The 14363-nt window shown below is 49.8% G+C and overlaps 1 protein-coding gene across 1 annotated transcript in view; it reads left to right on the top strand.

Annotated features, from left to right (window-relative positions):
- The window catches only part of POLR2A (RNA polymerase II subunit A), a 35555-nt gene extending 29261 nt beyond the window's left edge, over positions 1-6294 (top strand). The window contains exons 25-29 of the mRNA XM_082197469.1: positions 964-1167; positions 1942-2128; positions 2659-2772; positions 3738-3887; positions 4230-6294. Of these exons, the coding sequence (XP_082053595.1) occupies positions 964-1167; positions 1942-2128; positions 2659-2772; positions 3738-3887; positions 4230-5386 (1812 nt within the window). The 3' untranslated portion in view covers positions 5387-6294. The remainder of the gene's footprint in view (positions 1-963; positions 1168-1941; positions 2129-2658; positions 2773-3737; positions 3888-4229) is intronic.
- Positions 6295-14363: the final 8069 nt, after the last annotated feature.

Raw genomic sequence — 14363 nt, forward strand, 5'->3', positions numbered from 1 at the left:
GAAAGAGGAGGAACCCTGAACAATGGTGCGCAAGCTGTTATATAGACGCTTGAAATTGCCCACCCTGTAGCCCAAGACATCATGCATACATCACAGAAGGAGGCATTCTACAGCAGAAATCTTGTCTGCCAGGATACCTGATAATGGTCACTGATTGCATTACCTGGGCAGCCTGGCCATTCTCTTGTGGTGTGGTTAATACGTTAGTTCCTGAATCCAGGTCACAGGCTCACCCTATTCCTACACAAATATGCCCTTAAGACAGGATTTGTGAGCCAAAAAGTCAATGGGAAGGCTTTCCCCATTTGCCTCCCTTACTGCAGAGGAATATTTGAGGTCATTGGGAGAAATCAAAATGGGTTCAGGATTATTCTCCCATACTATTTCAGACACGTGGTTCGTATATTTAGATACGTGTGCATTAATGAATACTTATTTGAGGCTATTTATTGAGAATATTCTATATTAAAATTCTTATAACAACCACTTTACTGCAAAAGCAACAATAACAACTTCGAAAACGGTTCACAGAAAAGATGCAAGGTTGACATAATTGCAGAGCAAAATTAACAGTAATTTAAGGTGTTTAAAATAACAGTGGATCGAAAGCAGATTTGCTCTCGCACCAGCTTTCTGGCTAGGCTTATCTAAACTGGAAAGCCTTTGGAAGGCAGTGTAGTGAAAGGCAGTTAACAGGCAGGGAGTTGCGAAGCGCACTAAAAGATGGTTCTTTTGCGCATGTGGAACGGGGATCAGGTGCCACCTGCACAGTGCCAATTCCACCGATTGACGTGGCCGAGTTGGCTCATAATGGGGCAAGGCGATCTTGTGTTTGTGTGTGTGAGAGAGAAAGGGAGAAGGCGCTCCCTCCGAGGTGAAGATTTAAGGGAGGGGATCTGGGAGCGCAGTTTTGGGGGCCCCCTCTTTGCAACTGTGGCAGCCTGCCTCTCCTCGCCCTTGCAGGTGCTGGGCATCGAGGCCGTCAGGAAAGCCCTGGAGAGGGAGCTGTACCACGTCATCTCCTTCGACGGCTCCTACGTCAACTACCGCCACTTGGCGCTGCTTTGCGACACCATGACCTGCCGCGGCCACTTGATGGCCATCACCCGGCACGGCGTCAACCGACAGGACACCGGGCCCCTCATGAAGTGCTCCTTCGAAGAGACGGTGAGTTTTCTGGGGGAGGGAAAGGGCCAGGAATTTGTCAGGGGTTCGGCCTACACTCGAGTAGGACCCTGGCAGAGACACATGCCCGACTGGCATGTTCTCTCCCTCCTGGCCGATTGTTCAGGAGCTTCAAAAGCTTTGTTCTGCCCAAACATCACAGCGACCGATGCCAACAGGCATCGGCACACTTAGGGATCCACAGAGTCTGTTCATCTTGCGTGACAGACCTCAGCAACTCAGCATTTTGGCTAATCTACTTTATTTACATATAAACACACACGGAGCACTGCAACACGGCTCCCTCTCTCTCTAGCATCAGACAGCAAAGAGAAAGAACAAAGGACAACAGTCCCACTTCACGGAACACAGTACACTGGTACCTCGGGTTAAGTACTTAATTCGTTCCGGAGGTCCGTTCTTAACCTGAAACTGTTCTTAACCTGAAGCACCACTTCAGCTAATGGGGCCTCCTGCTGCCGGAGCACGATTTCTGTTCTCACCCTGAAGCAAAGTTCTTAACCTGAAGCACTGTTTCTGGGTTAGCAGAGTCTGTAACCTGAAGCGTATGTAACCAGAGGTACCACTGTAACACAAACATCCAGTCTCCGTCACTTCCCACTTTGTGGAGTCAAAACATACCCCGCCATGTGCTAGACAACAATCCCATGACTGCAATCACGGAGCAGGAATTCTAACAGAATTTCCCCCTCCCGCCACTTGGGGCGGCTAGCGGGCCACCCTTTGACTCGCCCTGCCCTCCGCTGCCCCCTGCAGGTTGACGTGCTGATGGAAGCGGCTGCCCACGGCGAAAGCGACCCCATGAAGGGCGTCTCAGAGAACATCATGCTGGGCCAGCTGGCACCGGCGGGCACCGGCTGCTTCGACCTCCTCTTGGACGCCGAAAAGTGCAAATACGGCATGGAGATCCCCACCAACATCCCGGGGCTCGGCGTGGGCGGACGTAAGTCAACCTGCCGTGCTTGCCGGTCCGGGAGCAAGGAGGCAGCGGCAGGCCTGGGAATCTGGGGTCCTCTTGAGAGGGAAGAGGCAGGTTTCACGCGGGCGGAGCAGGGGATTCTGGGAGTTGGCACAACAGGGTATGCGCAAGCAAGCACCACAGAGGACTTAAGTAGAGAGGAGCGAGGCAGACATGGGCGGGTGACTCCAAGCGTCCGTTTCCTCCCTTGAAGGAATTCTTCGCTTCCCTGAAACAGACGCCCGTGTCTCGGCAGCTGAAAGCGTGCGACGCTTTGCTTCACAGCCGTTTCCTTTGGGGCGAGGGAGGTGTGCTCAGGCTCGTGAGGCTGAAAGTCGAGGAAAGCGGGGCATCTTCCTTTTAGAAATATGTGTTTGAGAGGGCAGGATTCTGCAGATTAAAAAGCAAAGGGTAAAAGCGAGAGTTTAGGGCAGTAGATTTAGGTAAGTGAAGGCAAGAGGGTCTCTGTTGGGGCCGATTTCCTCTCCTCTCTAACTCCATTCCGTTCCTTACAGCTACCGGCATGTTCTTTGGGTCTGCTCCCAGCCCCATGGGAGGAATGTCACCCGCCATGACCCCCTGGAACCAAGGCGCAACACCAGCCTATGGGGCATGGTCTCCTAGCGTTGGTACGTATCGGGGAGGGAGGTATTCCGCCTACACAAATGCCCCCTCTTGGAATTATTAGCTGCAGGTTTGAGCTTGACCCAGATGGTTGGAATATTGCTTTCTGTTCCAAGTTGCTCAAGAACAACATGCATTTGTTTTTGATGTGCACCAGTTTTAATGTCCCAACTTCCCTGTTGTGTAGGCCGGGCCGTTGGCCAGTAAGCTTTCATGGCTTGAATTGGGGATTTGGATCTGGGTATCTCTGGCTCACGTCCAGTTCTCCCAACCCATGATGCTAAATCTTCCCTGCTTTGGGATCTCTACTTCCCAGGATCTCTGGGACCGTGCTGTGGGAAATCGCAAATTAGGGGAAGTAAGGAGACCTGCATATTCTCCCAAGAGGTTTTGTGGGTTTCTTGCGATGTTCTTTCTCCTGCCAAATGAAGGGGGGGAAAAGGCACATAGATGAACTCTGTGTGTTTGACCTTTCATTGCTTTGCAAACATTGGCTGGGCTCCTAAACTGGAGATTCGGTTCCTCAGCTGCGTACGTGCATCGTGTGGCCTTGCACCCCCAACTGCAAAAGGCAGGGAAATAACCTGCAGGAAACGTCATGTGTGTACAGGCTGTTGGGGGTGTTATGTACAGCAAATGATGGATAGTCCCGGTCCACAAACATACACACACACACACACACACACACTGCAGTTTGGCCTTTGAAGACAAACTCCCAACTGCTAATGGCGTCAAAACCCAGGCAGAAAGGGAAAAAGACCACGTGGTTCCATATTTATTATTTCTGTTTATAGGCTGCGCTTGCCACTTCAGTTTCCAAAGCAGGGTTGCGATAATTGCCACCGCAGCCAGCAGTTACTCAGGACTTTGGCAGTAGTACAAGTTGCCCAGACCTGAACTTTTCGGTGCAACTCTTTTCTCCGACATGGGACCTGTTTCTTACTCCCCTTTTCCTTCCTCGGTTGTGCAGGTAGCGGAATGACTCCGGGGGCAGCCGGCTTTTCTCCCAGCGCCGCCTCCGACGCCAGCGGCTTCAGCCCCGGCTATTCTCCCGCCTGGTCGCCCACCCCGGGGTCCCCTGGATCTCCAGGACCCTCCAGCCCGTACATCCCATCACCAGGTGAGCGAGAGAATTCATTCTTCCAGTGCGCTGTCAGGAAAACAGTGTGTGTAAGGAGCCAGTGTGGTGTAGTGGTTAAGAGCGGTGGGCTCGTAATCTGGTGAACCGGGTTCGCTTCCCCACTCCTCCACATGCAGCTGCTGGGTGACCTTGGGCTAGTCACATTTCTCTGAAATCTCTCAGCCCCACGCACCTCACAGAGTGTTTGTTGTGGGGGAGGAAGGGAAAGGAGAATGTTAGCCGCTTTGAGACTCCTTCGGGTAGTGATAAAGCGGGATATCAAATCCAAAACAAACAGACCGGGATCCTGGACTGACGGCTGTTCCTCTTCCCTTCCTCTAGGTGGCGCTATGTCTCCCAGCTACTCCCCGACGTCTCCTGCCTACGAGCCTCGTTCCCCAGGAGCCTACACACCGCAGAGCCCCAGCTACAGCCCCACGTCGCCTTCCTACAGCCCGACCTCTCCGTCGTACTCCCCCACCAGCCCCAATTACAGCCCCACCAGCCCCAGCTACAGCCCCACGTCGCCCAGTTACTCTCCGACCAGCCCCAGCTACAGCCCCACGTCGCCCAGCTACAGCCCCACCAGCCCCAGCTACAGCCCCACGTCCCCTAGCTATTCTCCAACCAGCCCCAGCTACAGCCCCACGTCGCCCAGTTACTCCCCGACCAGCCCCAGCTACAGCCCCACGTCCCCTAGCTATTCTCCGACCAGCCCCAGCTACAGCCCCACATCCCCCAGTTACTCTCCGACAAGCCCCAGCTACAGCCCCACATCGCCCAGCTACAGCCCCACGTCGCCCAGTTACTCTCCAACCAGCCCCAACTACAGCCCGACGTCTCCAAACTACACCCCAACTTCGCCCAGCTACAGCCCCACATCGCCCAGCTACAGCCCGACGTCTCCGAACTACACCCCGACGTCTCCAAACTACAGCCCCACCTCGCCCAGCTACTCCCCGACCAGCCCCTCCTACAGCCCCACCTCGCCCAGCTACTCCCCCTCCAGCCCCCGCTACACCCCGCAGTCGCCCACATACACCCCCTCCTCGCCCAGCTACAGCCCCAGCTCGCCCAGCTACAGCCCCACCAGCCCCAAGTACACCCCGACCAGCCCATCCTACAGCCCCAGCTCCCCAGAGTACACCCCAACCAGCCCCAAGTACAGCCCGACGTCGCCCAAGTACAGCCCGACGTCGCCCAAGTACAGCCCGACGTCGCCCACCTACAGCCCCACCACCCCCAAGTACAGCCCGACCAGCCCCACCTATTCGCCCACCTCGCCCGTCTACACCCCGACCTCCCCCAAGTACAGCCCGACCAGCCCCACCTACTCGCCCACCTCCCCGAAGTACAGCCCCACCTCGCCCACCTACTCGCCCACGTCTCCGAAGGGCTCCACCTACTCGCCCACCTCCCCCGGCTACAGCCCCACGTCGCCCACCTACAGCCTCACCAGCCCGGCCATCAGCCCGGACGACAGCGACGAGGACAACTGAGAGCGGGCGGCGCCTGTCGCCACGGAGACCGGTGGGCGGGTGACCTCCGAGTGGCGCGATTGGATGAAACGTTCGGAACCTTTCGGGAGGAAACCTCCGGGAGCTCCTGGCAACCTCCTATTTGCAAGGGGCCTGGAAAAAAACACACAGGCGCAGAAGGAAATTCTGCAATGCTAATACCTATCTCTCTCTCTCTATTTCTCTCTCTTCATCCCGCAAACCCACAGAGAACGTTTTGATCTCCGTTCTCTTGTCGTTTTTATCTTTAAAAAGAAAATACTGTAAATAAGCGCATAGACTACCTAGTGAAATCGGCAAACACGGACCCTGTTTCGGAGGGGGGGAGAGTAGCTCACATGTGAAGGGGGGTTGGGGACGCAGCCCTCCCCCCCCAGCGAGACGGAGCCCATCCGGCGACCTCTCGCAAACCGTGCTTCGGGAGAGGCGAAAACGCGAGATTTGGAAGCTGCGGCGACTCCCGTCAGCTTTCCAGCTTCGGCGATAATAGTACCTTTTTCCGTACGTGTCCGTCAGGAATTATTTATGTTTAAAAACCTTAGAGAAAGTTTCTTGGTTAAAGTGCATTGCATTAACGTGTTCACTTTTCTGCGGGAGGGGGGGGTCGAGGGGAGGGGAAGATCCGATGATTAAGAACCTCTGGAGAGAAGTTGTTTTTAAGTCTTATACTTTTGTCGGGGGGCTGATACTTGCCTCCCTTTTTTCAAAGCATGTTTGGAAGTTCAGAACTGTTCCCTGGCTCTCGTCGCGTATGCCTCTGGAGCGGGGACACGGCAATTGAACCGTTGTCATTTTGTTGGGTGTTTTGGAATCCTTGCTTTTTCTTGTGAGCTCAAAAACTCTGTAACTTTCTGAAAGAAAAAAAATAAAATAATTTTTAAAAACTCCCAGCTTTGTGCCTTTGTCAGATTCTTTTTAAGTTGCGCATGTCTTCACGGGCTTCTTCATGCATAGAGCTGAACTGTGTATGTTATATTGGGGAAGAATTACTGTAATCTCGAGGAGAGAATGATCTGATGCAGTCAGTTTCCATCTCTGGTCTTCTCGGTAGTGCCACCTGCCTTGTGGAATGCACCAGATGTCAAAGAGAAAAACAACTACCAGACTTGTAGAAGACATCTGAAGGCAGCCCTGTTTAGGGAAGCTTTTAACGTTTGACAGACTATTCTATTTTAATAGTTTGTTGGAAGCCGCCCAGAGTGGCTGGGGAAACCCAGCCAGATATGCGGAGTATAAATAAATTATTATTATTTATTATTTGGCATGGGAGGGTGCCAAGCAGTGGTGGAGGGCCATACGTTCCCCTCTTATATCAAATTTCCTTTTCTGCATATACAGTGGTACCTCAGGTTAAGTACTTAATTTGTTCCGGAAGTCCATTCTTAACCTGAAACTGTTCTTAACCTGAAGCACCACTTTAGCTAATTGGGCTTCCTGCTGCTGCTGCTGCGCCGCCAGAGCACGATTTCTGTTCTCATCCTGAAGCAAAGTTCTTAACCCGAGGTACTACTTTGACGTGCTTTCGAACTGCTAGGTGGGCAGGAGCAGGGACCGAGCAACGGGAGCTCACCCCGTCATTGCGGGGATTCGAACCACCGACCTTCTGATCGGCAAGCCCTAGGCTCTGTGGTTTAACCCACAGCGCCACCCGCGTCCCTTTATCCTTCTACCAAGCGTTATAAAATGACCGTGTGGCTTTACTGGTGGCACTGGATTCCCAGTCCCATCCACCCCGGCCAACAGGGGCCAGTGACCGACGATGATGGGAGTTGTAGTTTCCCAACACCTGAAGAACCACAGATTCCCTCTCCCTCCCACTTCTGCACTTTGAATAGAGGAGGGAAAACTGTTACAATCCAAAATATGATTCCAGGGCTACCTGCTGTGGCATATAGGATATTTTTTAGGTTTTCGCATTCCAGTTGAGTTGTGTGTAGGGTTTTTTTGGGGGGGTGGCCTCAGCTCCTGTTCTGTGATTTGATATTATTATTATTATTATTATTATTATTATTATTATTATTATTATTATTATTATTATTTATTTGTACCCCGCCCATATAGGTGGGTATCCCCAGCCACTCTGGGCAGCTTCCAACAAAGATTAAAAATACATCAAAATGTCACACATTAAAAACTTTCCTGAATAATGTGCCCCCCCCCAAAAAAAACCCCAAGCTGTTGCAAAACACACAGCTGGCATTTCTCTAGTCTTTTTCTGACAATTTGCTTCCACAAAGTCCTATTTTAAGGCTCCCGGCTCGAGAGGTCAATGTACACAACAGTTAACTCGTGATCAGCCTAAAAGTGATCTCTTGAGATCATCCCTGTTCCAAGGAAGAGGGAAGTGTTTTGGGCCTGGTGGGTGGCATGGCAAAGATATTGCTGACCTGGCGACCGAGAAGCGGAACTTATCTCTCGTGTTCTGGAGGAGGACGTTCAATTCTTCCCCAGTTTCCTGGAAATGTCTCCCTGGAGTGCTGTACGGTGGTACCTTGGGCTAAGAACTTAATTCGTTCTGGAGGTCTGTTCTTAACCTGAAACTGTTCTTAACCTGAAGCACCACTTTAGCTGTACAGTGGTACCTCGGGTTACAGATGCTTCAGGTTACAGACTCCTCTAACCCAGAAATAGTACCTCGGGTTAAGAACTTTGCTTCAGGATGAGAACATAAATTGTGCTCCGGCGGTGTGGCAGCAGCAGGAGGCCCCATTAGCTAAAGTGGTCCTTCAGGTTAAGAACAGTTTCAGGTTAAGAACGGACCTCTGGAACAAATTAAGTACTTAACCCGAGGTACACTGTATACCTGAAGGAGTGTCTCCACCCCCATCGTCCAGCCTGGAGACTGAGGTCCAGCTCCGAGGGCCTTCTGGCAGTTCCCTCCCTGTGAGAAGCCAAGTCACAGGGAACCAGGCAGAGGGCCTTCTCGGTGGTGGCACCCGCCCTGTGGAACGCCCTCCCATCAGATGTCAAAGAGATAAACAACTACCTGACATTCAGAAGACATCTGAAGGCAGCCCTGTTTAGGGAAGCTTTTAATATTTAATAGGTAATTGTATTTTAATGTTTTGTTGGAAGCCGCCCAGAGTGGCTGGGGAAACCCAGCCAGATGGGCGGGGTATAAAATATTATTATTATTTATTATTTGGCATGGGAGGGTGCCAAGCAGTGGTGGAGGGGCATACGTTCCCCTCTTATATCAAATTTCCTTTTCTGCATATACAGTGGTACCTCAGGTTAAGTACTTAATTTGTTCCGGAAGTCCGTTCTTAACCTGAAACTGTTCTTAACCTGAAGCACCACTTTAGCTAATGGGACCGAGCAATGGGAGCTCACCCCGTCACGAGGATTTGAACCGCCAACCTTCTGATCGGCAAGTCCTAGGCTCTGTGGTTTAACCCACAGCACCACCCGCATTATCTAGTGCTTTATCTACCAGCAAATCGGCCTGCCAAGTTTCCCAGTTTTTGTAGACTCGGGACAGACAAAGCAAACATCTGTACATTATGCACAGAGCACCATAATATGTCCTTTGGCCAGAACTTCCCATTGCTGTACCTGCCCAGATGAGGGCATTGCTGGCAAAAACCCAAATGTAACAGATAGTTCCTCTCTCTGGGCTCAGAGCCCAGTTCCCCAAGACCCTAGACAAGCTAATTGGCTGACTTTGATGTTATCCTTCATATCAAAACAAGGGGATATAAACTTACATTGGCTCATGGTTACAAGAACTAACAATTAACTGTATGGTTATCGTGACTTCCAAGATGGCGTTTGCAGAACTTCCGGAGCTGTTTGGCCTTAGGTTCAGCAAATTGTGTTTGTGCGTTCAGAAGAGAGCGCCAAGAAATGAGGTCCAGATGAAGATGATGGATTACTCGGAGCTAGCTGACCTGACTGGAAGAATCCGCGACCAGAAAGAAGAGGAATATCAAGAAGATTGGAAGAAATTTAAGGATTATTTGAATAAATATTGTAATATAAAAAAATTAGAAATCACTTGAAAGTACCACATAGGCCTAGGATTAAATTAGGGTTCAATTAAATAAATGGAATTCAGAACAGGAAGAAAAGTGAATAAGATAGATTACAATCGGAAATATTTTTGTTTAATAACAATGTTGGAAAGCTGTTACATGCAGATACAAGGAAACTCAGAAAGGAAGACTAGAGGAAGTCAACCAATATGTAAATAAAGTTGGGCCTTTAAAGGATTAAGTTCGTTTTTATTGTTTATTTGTTATGGTGGTGGGTAGGATAATGTTTCTCGTATTGTTTTTTCCTCTGATGTACTTTTTTGTTTTTGTTTGTTGCCTTGTTATGTGATATTTGCTATAATTGTGCAAAAACCCAATATTTTTTATTTTGTTAAGAAATCAGGTCCAGAAGTAACATAGAAGAACTGGAGGCGGCTGCAGGCTCTTTTTGAGAAAAGGATGGGACGAACCCCAAGTATAGGGTATAAAGGAGGCTAGGCAATCATTCTAAATAAAGGATGGTTTCTGTGAGGACAAAGGGCCCCCAAAAGGAAGAGGCTGCTTGTTGCGTCTCTGTGTAAGTCCCTGCTCCTTTCTATCAGCATGTGCCCCTGAGTGTGGCGAATTTCCCTTCATCCCTACGCTGGGAGAGATTGGAGCATCTCTTTAACTCCTGGCCCAGATAAGCAGAGTCGTGCACTTTCTAAGGAGGGTGCCTGTCGCATCTCTTTGCAAACCAATTCCTCTGGGCTTGTCTCCTCCTAACATGCTTGTTCTGTTTAGGAGTTTGCGGTAACATCATATACGCACAAGAGCTGGCAGCCTTTAAAAGCGAGTTGAACACCTTCATTGAGGAAGGCTAATAATAATAAATTTTATTTATATCCCGCCCTCCCCAGCCAAACCCGGGCTCAGGGCGGCTAACAACAATAAAATAGTACAACATTCTAAAATCATTTCATTATAAAATTAATTCAACTCAAATTGATGGCAACCATTAGGCTAAAGTTCTGTGAAGATTGCCAAAGGAGGGAGTCAGGCTGTGCCCTGGCCAAAGGCCTGGTGGAATAGCTCTGTCTTGCAGGCCCTGCGGAAAGATGTCAAGTCCCTCAAGGTCCTAATCTCTTGTGGCAGAGCGTTCCACCAAGTCGGGGCCACAGCTGAAAAGGCCCTGGCTCTGGTTGAGGCCAGCCTAACCTCTCTGTGGCCAGGGACCTCCAGGATGTTTTTGTTTGAAGACCGTAAGTTCCTCTGTGGGACATACCAGGAGAGGCGGTCCCGTAGGTACGAGGGTCCTAGGCCGTATAGGGCTTTGAACCAGCACCTTAAACCTGATCCTGTACCCCACTGGGAGCCAGTGCAGCTGGTATAGCACTGGGTGAATGTGATCTCGCAGCGAGGACCCTGTAAGGAGTCTCGCTGCGGCATTCTGCACCCGCTGGAGTTTCTGGGTCAGTCTCAAGGGCAGCCCCACGTAGAGCGAGTTACAATAATCCAGTCTGGAGGTGACCGTCGCATGGATCACAGTGGCTAGGTCAGGGCGAGCGAGGTAAGGAGCCAACTGCTTAGCTTGGCGGAGATGGAAAAGTGCCGCCTTTGTTATAGCTGCAATCTGCGCCTCCATGGAAAGGGAGGTGTCGAAGATTACACCCAAACTCTTAACGGACGGTGCTGGCACTAATTGCACCCCTGCAAGAGATGGGAGTTGCCCCCCCCCCCCAAATCCCATATCGTCCCTTCCCAGCCAGAGGACCTCTGTCTTCAAAGGATTTAACTTCGAATCCATGAATTCAAAGTCAGGAGCGGTCTATCCCGGAACACAAATAATCTAACATGGGGTGGTTTTCCCCCCTCAGTCTTCTGCCCCAAACCATTCTTGTCACTCTGATCACACGACACCCTGCCTGAAATCCGGCGATCAGATTCCTTCTTCTTGTTTTCAACGCCCCCTGGCTCAACATGACCCTCTTATAATTCCTATTAGACAGGGATTTGTGGACATCCATGCGCAAAAACTCGCTAACCGTTAGCCATGGTGGCCGCAACCAGTGGTCGCAGAAGTCCAACAAAGTGTCTATCGCTCCGGCCGGTTCCCAATTGATCCCTGCTCTGCAACCTCCCTTGTTGAATTGCGGATTGTAAGCTCCTGAGGGCAGAGTCCTTTTTGTACTCTGAAATGCTCTCGTGCCCAATGGTCTCCTTTCTCAATTCAGGTTGCAAGAAAGGCGACTAAATGACAGGGAGACCTTTGACTCAATGTGACTAAATGACAGGAATGGATTTTTAAACTAAATGAATATTTAATTTCGGCAAAATCCACTGCTATAATCAGAAATCAGTCGAATCAAAAACGTAAAAAGGAGTGGAAATGTTTTGATGAATATCTGGCAAAAAATATTGCTTTAAAAAAGATACGCTAATATGCCTAGATTAAAATGTGAAGTGATGGATGGAAGAAAAATTAGTAAGGAAAGATTACTAAGGAAAAATTAGTAAGGAAAGAATATATAGATGATTTGAGAAGATTGCAGAATGCAAAGATTATTGTAAATTGTGTAGTGTGGAGGAAATCGAGGGGGTGGAGGGAAGTGGGAGGAAGGAGAAAAGAAGAATATGAGGAAATATTGAGGAAATAGAAATGGATGGGGGGATGGGGAGGAAATAGTGTTGGCTTTGGTATTGTAATGCAATATGTGAAAACCAATTTTTTAAAAATCAGCACTTAAAATGTAAAAAGGGAACACCTGGAAGACTTTTTCCTGCCAGTTAAGAGCAGCTGGGCAGTGGAGCAAATGGTCCTGGGAGGTTTTTAAGCAGAAGTTGTCTGCCCATCTGTCATGGATGGTCTAGTTGGGATTCTTGAATCGCAAGGGGTTGGACTAGATGACCGCTGGGTGTCCCAACTCTGTGCAACCATAATATTGGGCTGCATGGTGTGCCTTTTTGGCAAGTTGCATCCTGGGCCAAACGAGCTTAGTTCTGCTGCATCAGGGGGTCTGCGGGTGCGATGGGAAGAGGGGTATTATTATTATTATTATTATTATTATTATTATTATTATTAGCATTTCCTTAACAATAGATAAGCACCCCCCCCAATTGTTTCATTGAAGCGTGTGGGAACCTCGATTATCCTTGTTTGCATCTCGGGAGGGTGCGGGGCGTTTGCATTTTGCAAAAAATCAACAGCAAGGTTACGGGAGCAGTGGATTTTTTTAAAAAAAACATAAAATAAAAATTTAAAAATCTGCTGCGTTGGCCGGGAATCGAACCCGGGTCAACTGCTTGGAAGGCAGCTATGCTCACCACTATACCACCAACGCTTGCTGGGATTAAAGAGGCTGCCGGGAGCCAGAAATGGAAGGATCGCCTGTGCTTTTTTCCCCTTTCCTTTTTTCCTTTTGCAGAAGGGGAAAAGAATGCGACGGAGGTGGAGGGAGGAGGAGCCAGCCAGGAAAACAGCGAGCTGCCTTCCCCCCCCCCTCCAAGCCTGGGAAGCGCCGCCGACTCAGCAAAACCCTGCGAAAAACATCTGGCAGCGGTGGGATTCGAACCCACGTCCCCGGAGAGACTGGAGCCTAAATCCAGCGCCTTAGACCGCTCGGCCACGCTACCTTAAGTGGCGGGTGGGGGGAGGGCAAAGGGAGACGAAACCACAAAAGCGGTTTTAAAAAAAAGGGGAAGATGCACCTATGCACGTGTGAACACGCCGACACGTGTTGACCCAGATGCCCCCGTTCTTTCCAGACAGGGATGCCGTGCGAGGAAACCGGACTCACTTCCTTCTGGTTTGCACGCTGAGCAAAGGAGAAGCTGCGGGGTTTTTTGTTAAATAACCATTTGCAACATCCGGAGCAAAAGACATTTTTTTTGCAAGCTCCCTTTGCACGGGATGTCTCCGTCTTTTTGCTAGAGTTGGGCAGAAGTGAAAGCAAGAAATTGCCTGCTTGATTTTATTTTATTTTGCTCCTTTTCAAGCTGGGATCTCTCTCCTGGGTTGATGCTCGTCTGAACCGAGCCGCGGGTTGACCCGGGTTAGGTTCGTGCTAGCGCAGGAATTGTGCATTTTTTTAAAAAATCCGAAATAAAAGCATTTTTTAAAAATGAATTAATTTTTTCCACGCTGTCCGCCCCCAGAGAAAGATTCAACCGAGAAGTAGGATAATTTGTAACATTTGCAACTCCAAATCCTCACTTCGCAGGATGCATAGGAAAGTGACGTAATCGGGTTCCGATCACGACATTTCATTCCCCTCTGACATCACTGTTGACAACCTCCCCTCCATGCAACACGTGTGTGTGTGTACACACGTGGTAACACTTCCCGCATGGGACAGACTGTATTCCTCGAAAGCTATTGCCACCACTAAGCGGTTCCGCCTTCAAGGTGTTACAAGACTCCTCGCTGTTTCCGATGTGACCCGTGCTTTATTCCGCGACGTTCACACGCCCATAGCTAACACGTGTCGACGCCTCAACTTTAAACCTACACCTTGAAAAAAAGTGGAGCGGGGAAAGGCACGATCGTTGATTCCCAAGTCCTGTGAGATCACACGCTTGGGCAGAAACCCCGGGTTTGTTCAATTGACGTCCCACCCCAGCCGCTAAAAAAACCCCAAACCCGTAACGTGTGAAGCTACATCCTCGCAAACCACCCCCAGGCAATCTAAGTACAGTACGTGTTGGGTAGAGGTGCGGGAGTTACACACAACCAAGAGGGCGACACTCGGGCAAGCGATCTCCTTCTTCGAGATGCGTTAACCTGCGAAACTCCCTGCTCCGTGGTCCCCAGCAGTTCATTCCAGCCCGCCAGCTTCGGCTATCCAGAAGCTGCCAAGCTTTATAATGAATTGAAAAAAAATGTTGAAATATACATTTATAAAGAAACCAGAGGCCTTTCTTCTTGAAATAACAGGCTTGGAACTGCCCAAGAAAGATGTTCAACTATTTTTGTATGCCACAACTGCTGCGCGTATTCTGTTAGCTAA

The sequence above is a fragment of the Podarcis vaucheri genome (genome assembly GCF_965113315.1).
Source record: "Podarcis vaucheri genome assembly, chromosome: 13".
Lineage (NCBI taxonomy): Eukaryota > Metazoa > Chordata > Lepidosauria > Squamata > Lacertidae > Podarcis > Podarcis vaucheri.